The 17,348-nt window shown below is 40.0% G+C and overlaps 1 protein-coding gene across 4 annotated transcripts in view; it reads right to left on the bottom strand.

Moving 5' to 3' along the window:
- LAMB3 (laminin subunit beta 3) overlaps positions 1-17,348 on the bottom strand; it is a 134,200-nt gene that overhangs the window by 27,883 nt on the left and 88,969 nt on the right. For 3 of the 4 annotated variants that reach the window (XM_056557943.1, XM_056557940.1, XM_056557942.1), the window contains exons 4-13: positions 16,820-16,934; positions 15,652-15,725; positions 15,095-15,277; positions 13,240-13,303; positions 11,594-11,787; positions 10,113-10,233; positions 7,279-7,467; positions 5,625-5,780; positions 4,015-4,211; positions 44-140 (exon numbers count right to left, since the gene is read on the bottom strand). In XM_056557943.1, coding sequence (XP_056413918.1) covers positions 44-140; positions 4,015-4,211; positions 5,625-5,780; positions 7,279-7,467; positions 10,113-10,233; positions 11,594-11,787; positions 13,240-13,303; positions 15,095-15,277; positions 15,652-15,725; positions 16,820-16,934 — 1,390 coding nt within the window. Of the gene's footprint in view, positions 1-43; positions 141-4,014; positions 4,212-5,624; positions 5,781-7,278; positions 7,468-10,112; positions 10,234-11,593; positions 11,788-13,239; positions 13,304-13,507; positions 13,556-15,094; positions 15,278-15,651; positions 15,726-16,819; positions 16,935-17,348 lie in introns of those variants that run through there. The other variant, XM_056557944.1, reaches the window with a different exon arrangement.

The raw sequence follows: 17,348 nt of genomic DNA, 5'->3' as shown, positions 1-17,348 counted from the left end.
TTTCTTAGTAAATGAGGGCCTTTATGTAGGTGACTGCACAAACCTCGACATCCGGACTGTAGGGTTCCATACATCCTGTCCGGACACTCCGAGCAGAGCTGACCACCAAAACCCTCTCTGCACAGACACTGCCCAGTGACCTATATGGAGTGAGATAACATATTACCTGTTATTAAATGCACTAACTAAAAAATATATACTGGATGATACACTGTATTACTGTGTGCCCCATTGATAAATATGCTGCTCTCTGCATGCGGCCAGAATAAATTCATCCACCCCATATATTAAAAGATACAACAGTCTGAATGTGTTTTAATTATAGCTATTGTGACATCCTCAAGTTGGCTGTTGTGACATCACAAGTGGGTCTTAGTCTGGAAAACAGCAGTAAAACCATATGATACAACAAGAGAGTCTCAGTCAGGTAACATGCTGTGACATAACTATTGTGTATCACTCAGTGTGCTTCAGTCAGGTGAACTTCAATGACATCACAACCCTCTTATGTGAGGTAATCTGCTGTGACATCACAACTCTCTTATGTGAGGTAATCTGCTGTGACATCACAACTCTTTTATGTGAGGTAATCTGAAGTGACATCACAACTCTTATGTGAGGTAAGCTGCTGTGACATCACAAGTGTGTCTCAGTGAGGTTAGCTGCTGTGACATCACAACTCTCTTATGTGAGGTAATCTGCTGTGACATCACAACTCTCTTATGTGAGGTAATCTGCTGTGACATCACAACACTCTTATGTGAGGTAAGCTGCTGTGACATCACAACTCTCTTATGTGAGGTAATCTGATGTGACATCACAACTCTCTTATGTGAGGTAATCTGATGTGACATCACAACCCTCTTATGTGAGGTAAGCTGATGTGACATCACAACTCTCTTATGTGAGGTAAGCTGCTGTGACATCACAACTCTCTTATGTGAGGTAAGCTGATGTGACATCACAACTCTCTTATGTGAGGTAATCTGATGTGACATCACAACTCTCTTATGTGAGGTAATCTGATGTGACATCACAACCCTCTTATGTGAGGTAAGCTGATGTGACATCACAACCCTCTTATGTGAGGTAAGCTGATGTGACATCACAACTCTCTTATGTGAGGTAAGCTGCTGTGACATCACAACTCTCTTATGTGAGGTAAGCTGATGTGACATCACAACTCTCTTATGTGAGGTAAGCTGCTGTGACATCACAACTCTCTTATGTGAGGTAAGCTGCTGTGACATCACAACTCTCTTATGTGAGGTAATCTGATGTGACATCACAACTCTCTTATGTGAGGTAAGCTGCTGTGACATCACAACTCTCTTATGTGAGGTAATCAGATGTGACATCACAACTCTCTTATGTGAGGTAATCTGATGTGACATCACAACTCTCTTATGTGAGGTAATCTGCTGTGACATCACAACTCTCTTATGTGAGGTAATCTGCTGTGACATCACAACTCTTTTATGTGAGGTAAGCTGCTGTGACATCACAAGTGTGTCTCAGTGAGGTTAGCTGCTGTGACATTAAAACTAGGTCCTGTAAGGTAAGCTCAGGTGTTGACACACCACATGAACCATCAAGCAGGCGGTGTATACTGTTCCAGCCTAGGGACCCCTCTGAAGGTTGTGTCTGCCCCTGCTGAGCTCTGGGTGTAGTGTACAGTTCTTGAAAACATTTTAACTACTATTTGCATGACACAAATATTTGATTTTAGAATCTGGGGATCACTTCTGCAAATGTATACTGAATATGATTCTAGTGGTCACATTTAAGAAGTGTTGCAGGACACCAGAATATCTATTTCCTAGTCCACTCAACCCATAGTTATACAACACTTATCAACCCATCTACAATCCTGCCGCTTCAAGACTGTTCAATGAAACCCTCTAAAAACACATGTTACATTACTGCTCTGAATAAGCCTTGGACCTACAGTAAAGGTGGACAGTTTGTTGGTGGAGAGCAGGCCAAGAATGCATCTTTTTTGGCCTTAAAGGGGTACTCAGGTGGAAAACATTTTTTTTAAATCATCTGGTGCCAGAAAGTTAAACAGATTTGTAAAAAGATTTGTAAATCAGCTGCTGTATACTACAGAGGAAGTTGTGAATTTCTTTTCTGTCTGACCACAGTGCTCTCTGCTGACACCTCTGTCCATTTCAGGAACTGTCCAGAGCAGGAGCAAATCCTCATAGCAAACCTATCCTGCTCTGGACAGTTCTTGACATGGACAGAGGTGTCAGCAGAGCAACTGGTGCCAGAAAGTTAAACAGATTTGTAAATGACTTCCTCTGTAGTATACAGCAGCTCATAAGTACTGGATGGATGGAGATTTTTAAATAGAAATCATTTACAAATCTATTTAAATTTCTGGCACCAGTTAATTTTTAAAGAAATAGTTTTCCACTGGAGTACCCCTTTAAGTCTTCATGGCAGGCTTTAGTTTACTCTAGAACAGAATAAGAATTCTTAAAGGAAATCTGTCAGCAGTGTCATCTGCGCTAACCTGTCAGTATCGACAGGTAGTGCAGGTGACACTGATGACAATGGTACTTACCTTGTCCCGTTCCGTGGCGGGGATCTCCGGTAATCTTGTCCGTTAGCTCCAGTCCCGGCACCCGGCTTGGGGCACGGGCGGAGCTTAATGACATCACCGCTACTGCGAGACCAAGCAGAGAGCAGCAGCGGCTTGGGACATGGGCGGAGCTTAATGACATCACCACTGCTGCTCCCTGCTGGGTCCCGTTGTTACAGAACAGCAGCAGTGACGTCACTAAGCTCTGCCCGTGCCCCAAGGTGCCGGGACTGGAGTTAAGGGACAAGATTACCGGAGATCCCCGTCACAGAATGGGACAAGGTAAGTACCATTGTCATCAGTGTCACCTGCACTGTCGGTACTCACAGGTTAGTGCAGGTGACACTGGTGACAGATTTCTTTTAAACTTTATCATGAAAATGATAGATAGTTTCTACTTTTGCAGGTACTAGCTAAAAACAATGTTTATCTTCCCTAATCTTCAAGTAACCCTATCTACTTAGGTTTTGAGGATATCCCTAGGATACAGTTGAATCCCTAAAAACATAGAAATCCACTATGTGATATTAAAGAAATCATAATTTGTTGAAGGTACTTGGAAGAAGTTGGGAAAATAGCTCGAAAATATAAAAATGTTTATTATTTGTAAGGAATTCCTTTTTAAATTATTCTTAGTGAAGACTATAAACCAACAATATACAATTCTATGACAGTCTACAGCAGTGTACAGTAAACTGCAGAACAAGGTCTAGTAGACCTTGAGGTTAAGTCACCTCCAAAGCAGTCCTGGTTGTTTTTGTTATGCGTTCTAGCGTGCCCGTAACAATTAGTGCCCGTAACAATTAGTGCCCGTAACAATTAGTCATTGGTGAATCATACAGGGGAGTGAGAGGCACAACCAGTTCTGGTGCCATTTGCCCAATTCCACAGATCAGGGCAGAGGAGAAGCTAAGCTGTGCATAAACGTAACTACAACTAACATAGGCAATAAAAATCTATTGGTGACTGCTATTACTTTAGTGGGGCTATTCTGTGTCTCTCCCTTTTTGTTCGTAAAAAAGGATGTGCTTTCTATGTAATTTCTATCTAATTGTAGTTTTGATTTCTTTGTTTTTGCAGTAAAGATCATTTGGGTGATTAAGCTTAAAGGGGTACGCCATCCCTGGACATGTCTGTTTGCAGGAGGGGGGGCTGGCTGCTGGGCCCCCCAGCGGTCTACTGGCAGTACCGCAGCGTTCTGAACATTTTGGTTCAGAACGCTGGATTCGAGTGGCCATGGTCAAGACCTCACACCACGCCACCTCCATTCATGTCTATGGGAGGGGGCGTCGCAATGTCTAGGGGCGGAGTACCCCTTTAAATGCATACCCAGTGAACAGGGCTTTCCATAGGAAATTCAATGACAGAACTGTAAAATTCTTGCCCCACTATATCTGCCTGTGTGACATATCTATGATAGTTCTCACCTGATTACATTGAGGACTGTAAGAATTCCTTGCATGGCAACCGCACATCTGACATCCCCTTCCACTAGCAATATTCCAGTAGTGGGAGGTGCATTGGTCACAATGCCGGCCTGCGACATTTGGAAGACATCGACATTGTCCTGTTTCACTGTCACATGGCTGGTCTCTCTCAGTGCCTTGTGGGTTGCAGTCACACTCTGTAACATGAAATGGACCCAAATTAGCAGATGCATTGACAAACCTGTCATCCCCTGTCTTCATAAATCACATATATATTAAAGAAGTATGACTTTTAGGTGTTAAAGGGGTATTCCGGGCAAAAACATCTTATACCCTATAAAAAGGATAGGGGATAAGATGTCTGATTGCGGGGGGCCCGCCGCTGGGACCCCCGCGATCTCCCTGCAGCACCAGCATTCTATGCGTAACAGCCGCAACGCCCCCTCCCATAGGCATGAATGGAGGGGGCGTGGCATGGCGTCACGTCCCCATCTCGGAAGCCCCGCGGTTTACGAGACTGCAGACGAAGCTATGCATAGAATGCGGGCTGCTGCACGTAGATTGCGGGGGTCCCAGTGGCGGGCCCCCCGCGATCAGACATCTTATCCCCTATCCTTTCGATAGGGGATAAGATGTTTTTGCCCGGAATACCCCTTTAAGTCACTCCACATACTCCAGTCTCATCCTACACCTTTCAAAGCATAGTGATAGGACTGACTGGTGTATCATGGTATATATTTGTATACTTCCTATGGTATATATTTGAATCTAAATTGTATTTCATAATTAGTGTTGCTCACGAATATTCGCAATTCGAATATTATTCGCGAATATCGCATATTCGCGAATTCGCGAATTTCACGAATATAGCGCTATATATTCGTAATTACGAATATTTGTTTTTTTTTTTTCACAGTACACATCACAGTGATCATCCCTCTCTGCTTCCAGCTTGTGTGGTGTAAAGAAGGCTCTAATACTACTGTGTGAGACTGGCGTGCGAAAATTTGCATATACGAAAATTAGCATATGCGAATTTTTTCGTATGCTAATTTTGAATATGCTAATATTCACATATGTTAATTTTCGCATACGCGCATTTTCGCATATATGCGAAAATAAAACGAGAATATGACGAATACGCGAATATTCGCGAATATATGACGAATATTCGTCCATATATTCGCGAATATTCGCGAATTCGAATATGGCCTATGCCGCTCAACACTATTCATAATACAAAAACAACTTCTCAAAACTAGAAAACTAGAAAATACCATTAAAAGACCGAATAATAACAGTACTTTCACAGCAAATGGAAACACTGCAGATTTTCTGTAGTTTTGGAGTGTTTAAAAAGAAAGAAAGGAAAGAAAAATTAGTGTATTTTAAAATGAACAACACTGCAGATTTATTGAGGATTTTTTCCTTCCCTATTGAAATTTATCTGAAAAATCCACAATAATTTAGCAGCAGATCTGCTACATAAATTGACTTATTATAACACATTATTATAACATGAGCAATAAATTCAAAGCATATCACAAACTTAATAGGTTAAACTGCACAGGGAAAGTTTTAGAGTCTGAGCAACTGGTTATTCTACTTACTGGAACAACCCTGTGGGTTGGCAGCATTCAGTTGGTAGTACCCTGGCTTGCATTGATCACAACGTTCTCCGCCAACATTTTCTTTACAGATGCATCTTCCATTCATAGGGTCACAGCTGCCACCTTCCACACTGCCCTCCGGATCACAATCACATGCTAAAAAATAAACCATTAAAGATAATTAGCAAAAAATAAAATAAACTGATGAGATTAAAGTCACATTCCAGTCAAAATGTATATTCTGAATGTTGTCCAGATCCCACTGCTTGGGATACCTGGTGGGAGATTAAAAGCACAGAAGGAGGTTAGCTAAAGACTGGAAGAGCATCATAGCAGGGAGTTCTTGTAAGAGCATACATTACATTTAGGCTAGGTTCCCACTGTGGAATTTCTGGGCAGAATTTCTGCCAGAGATCGAGCCGGCGGCGCTAGGACCAAGCAGACTGCATTGCTGCCCCCATAGACTGCAATGGATTTCTGGTTGGATCTTTTTGGGAGATCTGCTCAGAAATGCATTGCCATCTATAGGGACGGCAATGTAGTCCGCGTGGTCCTAGTGCCGCCGGCTTGATCTCCGGCAGAAATTCTGCCCAGAAATTCCACAGTGTGAACCTACCCTTAAGGATGGAGGACCACAGATATATCTGGTGGACTGACTAATTTTTAAGGCATTTTGTTTAGTTTTAGAGATGATTAAAGATATGGTGGAGATGAGTTTTCTTCTAAAAATCCACAATGCAACCAGAAAAACATTATAGGTATAGCATTTCCTATTTCCTTTTTGACACCTAACATTTGCATGTGGCATTTTTGAAAAAAGAAAAAAACATTTGTCACCCATGGCATTTTTATTGGTGTGTTCAAAACCCTGAAGTGGGGGTTAATCATAGAAAATGTTTTTTCACTTAATGTGTCCAGGCTATGTGATAGCATTATGTGATTATCATCCCCCCACGATCAGGCATGTCTAGCGGCAGGGTACCCCTTTAAGTAAAAATGCAACGGCCCAGGTTTATCAATCTGTCTGAAAACTGGTGGTATTTGCCCATTAGCAACCAATCACAGTTCAGCTTACATTTTTTAGATTTTTCTGGTACAATGAAAGCTGAGCTGTGATTGGTTGCTATAGAAAATTCACCCCAGTCCTTGTCTAAGGGTATATTCCCACTGCAGAATTCCGTGAGCGGAATTCGGCGAGTGGAATTCTGCACAATGAACGTTAGCATCAGTGTGAATGGTTCTTCCGCGAGACCCGTTCACACTGCAGAATTTTAGCGCCGCTGAAATCCCGCCGCTGAAATTGTTCCGCGCAAAGAAACAACATGTTAATTTTTTTTTCACGGAAGTCCGCGAGTACTGCATAGCAGTCAATGGTGATTGCACAGTGCCCCGCGGTCCTACCACCGCCGCCGGCAGCCAGGCTGAAACTCTGCTCGCTGAATTCCGTGAGCAGAGATTCAGCGACATATCTGTAGTTTGAACATACCCTTAGACAGAATGATACATCTTGGCTATTATCTGGAAACACCCGAAATACATTAATACAATTTGTAGAGTGTTGTTGTTAAGAAACCTCCATTGGTTACCAGTAGAAGGCACTGTGACCCTCCAATAAACCTCCCCCTCACCCATGCTCTATAAATAAGGCACTCACAGATGCAGGCATCCCTATGGCTCATTTCCCGGTTTGGATTTCTGTAATAGTCCGGCTTGCACCTCTCACAGTTGTTCCCTGTAGTGCCATCAGCACAGTCCTCACACACCCCTCCACTCACTCTGCCACTGGCTTCATATACTGCAGGGTCGAAGTGGCATTGGTCGGAGTGATTGTTGCAGTTACAGCCTGTCATGGGACAAAGAAAAGGCATTAATAATACAGTGAAATGGACTGTATACCCAACGTTACAATGAGCCATCTAATACCAGATCCTTAGCCTTTTGCTGTTTAGTTTTACATTTTACAAGATGAATAAACAAAAGGTCTTCTTCTTCAGTTGTGTTTGAAGTGTAAAGATGAAGACATCGCAACACTAACATCTCACAGCACACTGCAGTGTGTACTGCTTACCACAAGATGGCGATATCAGACTGCATTCAACCTCACTTCCCTGTCTACGTTGAGATCCATACATAGAGGCTTAGGGGGAGATTTATCAATGTCGGTGTGAGGTAGAAACCATTTAAACCATGTCAGTGCTTTCTATGTTTTGTATGTCTGTGTAAAATGTATCAATCGTGCGCAAGCTTGCTGATAAATTTTGCTCAAACATTGGCATTCCTTCATGTTTCTACCGTCTGACACATTGGTATGTGCACTCCCCGGTGTTCTATATTTGCGCAAAATCTGCTGCCTTTGCGCAAAGTTTTAATATCTAAACAAAAAATGTGCAATAGTAAATTAGTGTGTAAAGCATTTTTCTTTCTACGGTACACGAGCACGTAGAGAACATTGCACAAAAAAGATGCAATGAATGTCACTGCGCAAATTTTAGCACAAAAAAAAACACGTGATAAATGTCCCCCTTAGTGATTATTATAAGATTGGTGAGCACTTATAAGGTGTCCTGGTAGGGGCCACTTGATGAGGAAATATAATATTAGAGATCTTACTGATGCTGCATTGAGGCTCCCAGAGGCGCTCGCTACTACTAGATACAGAAAATTCTGCTATTTGTATGTCTTAAAAACAAGATTTAGTGCAAATAGTACATGATGTTTTTGAAGCACAGAAATAATAGGAGTAATGAAAGACAATTCTGTAAGGTGAGATGATGAATGTTTGTAAATGTTCTATGTCTACAGATAGGTCCGTGTCTGAAAGTGCTGCTGGCATCAGGGCAGAAGGTCCGAGAAGGTCATTGTAGTCAACACCTTGTCAGCATTGAATTCCTCTTACAGCCTCTCATCACGGCCATAACTGCAGAGGTAGCAGATATAGCAGCTGATATGGAGCCCAACAACTATGTGGGCCCATCGGACTATACTATGAGGCCTCTCAGTTAACCCTGCTGTGAGCAGTATCCCCTCCTGTGCTGTGACATCATATGTTCATTATATTTGTATGTGTCATTAATACATGTTCTTACTTCTATGATGTGATGTCACAGTGAACAATGTCACCTGTTTTATGTTTATATATGTAATTTCTGTGTTATGCTATCATGGTGTGAATTATCCTTGTATTATCACAGAACTGCCCATTATCCCATTATTGCGACATCACCAAAAGCATTTTTCATGTATTGGACCATCCTTGCACTATGACATGATTGTGTGTATTATCCTTGTTCTGTAACCTCACTGTGCACACTATCATAGTACTGGGGCATTACTGTGTACATTATTCCCGTTATCGTGACATTAACGGGTATATCATCACTGTGCTGTGACATCGCTAGGTGCTGTGTATTGGGCAGATCAAAACACTCATAGGCTTAATGAAGCTGCAGCTAAAGGTGGTCATGGTGAGGACCCACTACAAGTCTTGCTATATTGCTCCATGGTTAGTTATTGTACTTCTATTTCTCATCAGAAAGGCCTGCAACTACAATACACAGCATACAGGAACTGATTAAAAAAAAAAAATTATAAAATTTTGTAAAAAAATGTATTAGCACCATATAACACAAGGGGGTTTATTTACTAAGAGTGCAGTGTAGGTTTCTTTGTGGGTTTTGATTTCCGACTGGTATTTTCTCAAGGTATTTACTAAGGTTTCCCTACATTTTGCACTTTTCCCTACGTTTTTTTATTTATTTATTTTTTTTTACAACTGTTCTGATCTGTCGGGTTTTCCAAATCCACCACATTTTCTGTGGAAACCTTAGTAAATATGTTGGGATTTTTCAAAACTGTCAGGGACATGCCCCTTTTGCCTGGACCACGCCATCTTTTTGGGTTTTTCTTGGAAAATGGAGGGTTTTGGTTTTTTTCTGGTCACAAATTGTGTCGCACAATTGCGACACAATTTGGGTGCAAAATCTGACAAAAAAGAGTTGGGATCACGTTAGTAAATAAACCCCAATATGTTGAGCAAGACTATGGTGTTCGATCTACAGATTTTACGGAAGTCCTATGCAAGTCTATGGAACTTCCGCCAAATCTGTAGATTGAACACTATAGTCTCACCCTAGGATGGCTCGGACATCTCACATAAGTGTAAACATATTTCCTACACTGGTTAACTATTCCTCTGCACAGGTTTTGATAATTCTCCCCCATTGTGCTAAGTGAATATGTCTTAGGTCCCTGAAACTCCACAACTATTAGCTCTAACCTGGCAGCAATATTTCACATTGCAGTGCTACCACAGTGGAAGTTAAATAGGCACTGTCATATGAATAACCTTTAAATAGATTAATAGTACAAGCTTTGTAATATATCTTATTATCTGGCTATACTATTTGGTGCTTTCCTCCTTTGTTGTAACCGCCATATATGTGCACAGACTACTCTTGCAGCACTCTAACAGGTGTACAGGGCACTTACGTTTGCACACGTTTGGGTTGTTTTCATCAGCCGGCCTCCAGGGCAGGTCATTGTAGAGGTCAGCGCAACGTTCACAGTTCACTCCAGCAGTGTTATGTTGGCATGCACATGTCCCATGTATCTACAGCAATGACACAAACAACATATATGACATGTCAGTCATTTCAGTCACTAAAAATAGTGCTGTACAAAATGTCCATTGCAGGATATTAATCATTAATTATTGTTATTATTATTATTAGCCTGGTGCTTTGAAATCTATCTGTCTGTCTATATATATATATATATATATATATATATATATATATGTATATATATACACACACACAAATATATATATATATATATATATATATATACATACATACAGATGTATGTATTCTCTAGGGAAAAATATGGCGGGACTCGTACCTATATCTCTATGATGTAGGTCCTTAAAGTCTCCTCTAGAGTCCGTGCGCATAGTTTTGTTGTGTGAATGTGTCCTGAGTGTGCCTTAGCTGTCGCTGCCTCTGATAACGTCTCTTTTTTTAGAGCAGAAGCCGGGGCCTTTATTTAGGAAATGCTGCCAACTAGGCGATTATTGACTTTGATGGAAAGAAGCTGCCTGGTACAGAATAAATGCCATGCATTGAGCATTCAGATAGATTTTCTTACTGCAGGGCTAATGAGTAACACCAGAAGATTGAGCAAAAATCCAGTTCTGCAACATTTGTTTTTCTTAATTTCAGCAAATACAGTTAACTCATTGTGTAATAAAAGTTATACAAAATTCTAATTAACTCAGCTTCATACAATATTCATTGAATAGAAACCTTCATTATCTACTTCAGGATGGAAATCTTGCCTAGTGATGTGATGGATCTAGAGATCCAAGGCTTGTTACAAGACACAGATCTGATAACTTACTGAAACAAGCCGTGCAACTGTGGGATTGTCATAAGACAAGTAAACAAGGGTATACTTGTTTACATGGCGCGGCACTAGCAAACCACAGTGCAGCACTGTTGTGACTCTCTATCATACCATAACCTGATATATAACATGAAACATAGAGCACTTGTGTAGGGCTTTCCATTTCCCATTCAACTGGTGATCCCGCACAGTTGCCATCCAGTGTGCAAGAACTGGAAGAAAATAATGTTGCATGCAGCCTTTTTTAATCCGGCAAAACATCAGAGAGCTACTATGCCGGATGGTCTATAGAGCTGGCACCATAACCTATTTTAGCCCAAGGGGCAACAGATAAAATATTGGATAAAAAGATCCTGCCTGTTGCATCCAGCGTTTCCATCTGACATAGCTCAGAAGAAGCTGGACATATGTAAACCCAGCCTGAGCATTTTATTTTTGGCTATAATTCTTTCACATTTTCTATGGCTACCCAGTAATCCAGAATATTTAATAGTCTTTTTTACTTGCCTGCTCCTATTGATCAAGTGAATTTTGCTTAGATATATGTATGTAAATGCTATATTTACCTGGATGTCACCAAATGGATCTCTTTCTAGAGCACCCTCTGAGATGCAGCGGTCTGCATGGCCATAACAGAAGCAACTACCATGGACCCGCATCTCATTGACTGCATAGAATGCATTGGGTTCTCGATATCTCACGGGGGGCAGGTGTGTCAGCCGAGTAAAGTTGATTCTCAGGTTAGTGAATTGCCCAAGCTCTGTAAAAATAGACAGGATAAAAGAATAAGTGTTCTGCACTGGATATAAATCAAAAGCATCGATCAAGTAAAATGGAAGCTATAGAAGGTAAAGAATGTATGTGAGAAATAAAATGAATCTTTTCTCTTGATGTTTAAAGCTTATCTGGAAACTCCATCATGCTAGTACTGATAAATGTAAGGTTATGCACATGGGGAGGAAAAATCCGGGCTGGGATTATGTATTAAATGGGAGAACACTTGGGACGACTGACGTGGAAAAGGACTTAGAAGTCTTCGTTAACAGTAAATTTAGCTGTAGTGACCAGTGTCGGGCAGCTGCTGCCAAGGCAAATAAAATCATGGGGTGCATCAATAAGGGTATAGAGGCCCACGACAAGGAAATAATTCTACCGCTGTACAAATCACTAGTCAGACCACACATAGAATACTGTGTACAGTACTGGGCACCAGTGTACAAGAAAGATATAGTGGAGCTGGAGAGGGTTCAAAGACGGGCAACCAGAGTAATACGGGGAATGGGAGGACTACAGTACCCAGAAAGATTATCAGAATTATGGTTATTTAGTTTAGAAAAAACAAGGCTTAGGGGAGACTTAATAACTATGTATAAATATATCAGGGGGCAGTACAGAGATCTCCCCCATGATCTATTTATAGCCAGGACTGTATCTATAACAAGGGGGAATCCTCTACGTTTAGAGGAAAGAAGGTTTCTACACCAGCACAGACGGGGTTCTTTACTGTAAGAGCAGTGAGACTGTGGAATTCTCTCCCGGAGGAAGTGGTCATGGTGAACTCTGTAAAAGAGTTCAAAAGGGGTCTGGATGCATTTTTGGAGAATAATAACATTACAGGTTATGGATTCTAGATTTATAGGGACAGGAGGTTGATCCAGGGATTTATTCTGATGCCATATTTGGAGTCAGGAAGGAATATTTACCTCTAGTAGGAGGGTTTTTTGCCTTCCTCTGGATCAACCCAGTAGGGACTCATTAGGGTTATAGGTTGAACTTGATGGACTCTGGTCTTTTTTCAACCTTATGAACTATGTTACTATGTTACTAGTCTATAAGCCATGCTAGGGTCACCATATGTGATGGCATCATGTAAAACACATAGATAAAAAAAAACAATATGTCCACTAATATATAGAGATGTATTACAATTACCAAGATATGTTATTGTACCTCCCTATGGCAAATGCTACTGTTCACTTATTTGGCATGAGTATCTGCCGGTTTCCCAGACACAGGGGAATGGTAAAAATTGTAACCTCCTATTGCTTCACCACTAAACTTTATTCTAAATTACAACCTATAATCTGAATTGATCCCAAAACCACAGTAACAGAGAGCAATGATTCTTATCTATATAACAAGTTGTATTATAATCGGTTATAGTGATTCACATACTATTATGTAATGGAAACAGAATTGTTTGTATTCATACCATGGATTTGTTGGCTTTTAGATATAGGAACCGAGAAAGCCATCGCCATTGGGCTAAATTGTACCTGAAAAAAAGAATTCATAAAAAAACATTAACATGTGAGTAGGCTTCAAGACTTATTGAAGGACAACCACAGTAGATTAAATCATATTATGATAGGTTTGTTTAAAGCTTCTTACTGTCGGAATAAGACATAGGGCTTTATGTATAAAACCTGTTTCAAGAAAGAGTATCAGTATTGCCACAGACAGAATGACTATTCACACACCTAAAGCAGTCCTAAAGTATGCCGGCCATTTAACATAACTTTCAACGTGTCAAAAGTTTTGATTGGTGGCAGCCTGAGTGTTCACACCCCTAGTTATTGAGAAGTGCATAGTTGTGCGCTTCACTCCCTAGCTCACTGTGATCTCCATCCAGTTGCACTAGATGGGCTCCATAGACATATAATAGAGCCCATCCTGGTGTTACCCATCGCCACCCAATCATATCTCATTTTTAAATATACTTTAAGATAAACTGGAATTAGATTTTTGCTATGGACAATATTGTCACTTATTTTGTAATAAGGTGCATTGTGTAAATCAACACAAAATAAGATATTTCAGGCAAGTGTTTAGTTTACTGGTAAAGGGACTGGATGAGGTCAGAAAAAGGATCTGAGTGTACTCTTGTCTGCTACCTATACTAAGTACTGCAGATCAGCTTGAATCACCTGCGTGGGGCTGAACTGCAATACCAGATACAGCCTATTAAAAAAAAGTGATACTATTTTGGGGAAAAAACAGACCTAGAAAGACACATATAATATAATATAGCACATTATTTTAAGGTGAGCAAATCTTACAATAGGTCTAGTTTTTATCCTGCAGTGTTGATCCAGAGGAAGGTAGGTAGATGCCACTACCCTTAGGTAACTACTCATTTATACTTCACAGTTTGGATTTTATTGGCTATATTTATGCTCAGTTATGCTTATGTCATTTAACCATTTGCAATGGATGCGATATAGTAATCCATGCTCTTGGCTGTATGTATGTATTTATTTCGCCATGGACCTCCAAGAACATAGGCAAGGTTTGTTTTTATAATTTATTCAAATGTAGACTGCTAGAAGGTACTCTGTGCTAAAACACATCTACATATGGGGGGAGATATATCAAAATCTGTGTAGAGGAAAAGAGGTGCAGTTGCCCATGGCAACCAATTAGGTTGCTTCTTTCATTTTTTTACAGGTTTCTTTAAAAATGAAAGAAGCAAGGTGATTGGTTGCCATGGGAAACTGTACCACTCTTCCTGTACACAGGTTTTGATAAATTTCCCCCATGGAATCTATTTAGTTTCCAGTCATTGATATGAGATTGCCTTTAGTACTCGAACATGCACAGGCCTCATTTATTTCAATGGTTCATGAGCAGTCAGATAGTCTTGGATTGAAAAGTGCTGCAAACCAAGCTTCTCAATCCAAGTTAAACTTGTACACGATTAGAAAATGACCTGAACTAGCTGACTTTGCTAAGGCCATTAAAATGGGTAGGACCTTGTCTAAGCATAGATACATTGACATGTCATTTTTGGGATCTTCCTGAAATATAGGTGCCTCGGAGGCACAAATCGTAGTGTGATTAAGCCCTTTCATAGTATAGCAATGTGTGACAATGTTTATTAGCTCTAGATAACACTATATATAGTATAACCCAATGTATATTTTGCTTATTTTTCTGAATAGTAACACATTCAACATTGCTTTAGAAAACTTAAAACTGTTATGAAAATAATCCAATTTCTACTATATATTTTATATCATAATAATGCCACAATATATTCACCACAAGTAAACAGATACTACCATTACCTTGCCTCCATGTGTTGGGTTCCCATGGAGCTCTTGACACCGCACATCCTCAAGGTTTTGGGGTCGGCCTTGTCTTATGTTTGGAAATAAGGCAGCACAGTTAAAAGCTAAATACTGATACACCTGCCAAGTCTTTCCAAGGTCAGAAGATCGCTCGATCAGCATGCCAGCTGGCCGGGGACTCTATCAGGATCAAATGAAAGGAGGAGAGGCTGTTAAAGAAAAAAGTGGGCACCAAGCGAAAGAGAAAATAAAAAGAGCAAATGTTGGCAGCCATTATATCATTGTCTTCCTTGAATCAGGACTGTGTTTTATTAGTTTCACAAATGATCATCTTTTACTTGCTTCTATGTGTCACAAAGTAGGGCAGTGAGTATATAATGTTGTTTCTGGGAAAGAGCCAGACTGAGAATGAGTTTAAAATATATGGGACACTTATTTCTACATGTGTTTAATATATCTACTGTTGAATAGAAGTAGTAATCTTTAGAATGTATGGTAAAGATATACATGTCTGCCTGTCATCACATGTCTGCTGTGTCTAACATGGGGCTTACCCTGAAATCCAAAGTGACATCATTGAGTTGAAACTTCCTGTTCAAGTCAAATTGCAGAGAAACAGACTCGACTCCTGTGTGGAGAATAAAGTACATCATACTTACTGAATTATCGGGAGTGACAAACTAACTATGGAGATTACAGACTTACATACAGCCAACAACTATGCTGCTTTTTATGAATAATTTTAGGCTATTTGAAGAATTTAGCGATATAAGTATGACAGATTGACCCTTTATAATTGTATGTTGTTCTCTTAAGGGCTTTTGTCGTAATGAATCTAGTTATAGGTGTCCAACAATCAGCTTATATAATATTGCATGGGTAAATTTTTTCTGGCCATATATATGGGGCATTACATGGCACTGTTTGTAACATATGGACTAACATGTAAATCACATGAAAAGTCATAATAAGTCCACCATTATTACTTATTTATATTCCCTGAGGGGGTCACAAGAAGATGAACCCTGGATATGCCATAGGAAGTCAAATGGACAGGCGTCTTGATTAGACAACTCAATAAAAGAATAATTCCCTTTAACATGGAAATACTTCTTTCAATTAATTGTCTCATCAAGACACTTGTCCATTTGACTTCCTCGGACATATCAAATATAAGGGTTCATCTGCCTGTGACCCCCCTCAGGGAATAGATAAGCCATGAATAACTAATATGTAAAAATTCCACCTGGAACTCTAATCTATTAGAAGAATATAGGCTCAGGAATCAGCTTTTTCCCTAACTCCCATAAACTTGACTGTAAAGGCCTCTTCCGATGAACTTCCTAGACACTGTGTCTGCCACAAGTCAGGGACTGTGGATTAACAGACCTCCATTTTCCATGTGAGGGCCCCAGGGGTGTACATTTTTTACATCTAAGGGACAGTTCAGTAAAATAAGGATTTTAAAAAATGCTTGTCTTGCTAAATATTCTGTGATATGGTAAAAAAAAAAAATAATAATAATCAAAACTGAAGAAATTTTAACTTTTGAGTAAGGTTTCCAATTTGTTTCAGGAAAAAAATACTAATTAGATAAAAAGTATGGTTGATAAATTGCTTAATTCTTAGGGTTATTTAAAGGAAAATCTCTGTCCAATGGCCTGCCATCATAAAATACGAGTATAGCTGAGTACAAGAAAATAGCAACTCCTTAGAACTTACCATTCTCAGATTGCCACCAACGAAGATGACCAATTGGGGAGACCAAATTAATAATCCGATGACTCACTGCTGTAAAGGGTTCTCGTGAATCACAGCGACAACATTTCAACTGTTCCTAAAAGACAAATATATAGAAGATTTAGAAAGATCAAACTTCGCTGACAAAGAATCTGCTGATAGTGTCTTGGTGCCAAATACCACAGATCATGTTCACAGGTCTTGTCCATGACCATGATATAAAGGGTTAGAGCTATTTTGGTAATACAAAGGGGCCTACACAATGTTAGGTAGGAGATTTTTATGTTTTGGCTGACCAGTTGATATATATAGTATGTTTTTGCTTCCTCACTGGGCCATGTGGCCTTGATGGCATGTGTAAAATCTTACACTGGTCTCCTTAATAGAATAAAGTTGTAAAACAGCTCTTCCTGTTTACACACTGTGCATGCCAACTTTGCCACCAATACACATATTAGGGTCATTTATCAGGCTTCCAAAACCATCCAGTATTTATTTACTCAGTAGACAT

The sequence above is a fragment of the Hyla sarda genome, chromosome 2, assembly GCF_029499605.1.
Source record: "Hyla sarda isolate aHylSar1 chromosome 2, aHylSar1.hap1, whole genome shotgun sequence".
Classification (NCBI taxonomy): Eukaryota; Metazoa; Chordata; class Amphibia; order Anura; family Hylidae; genus Hyla; species Hyla sarda.
The sequence above is the reverse complement of the archived record's forward strand: the minus strand, read 5'-3'. Positions and strand labels throughout refer to the sequence as shown.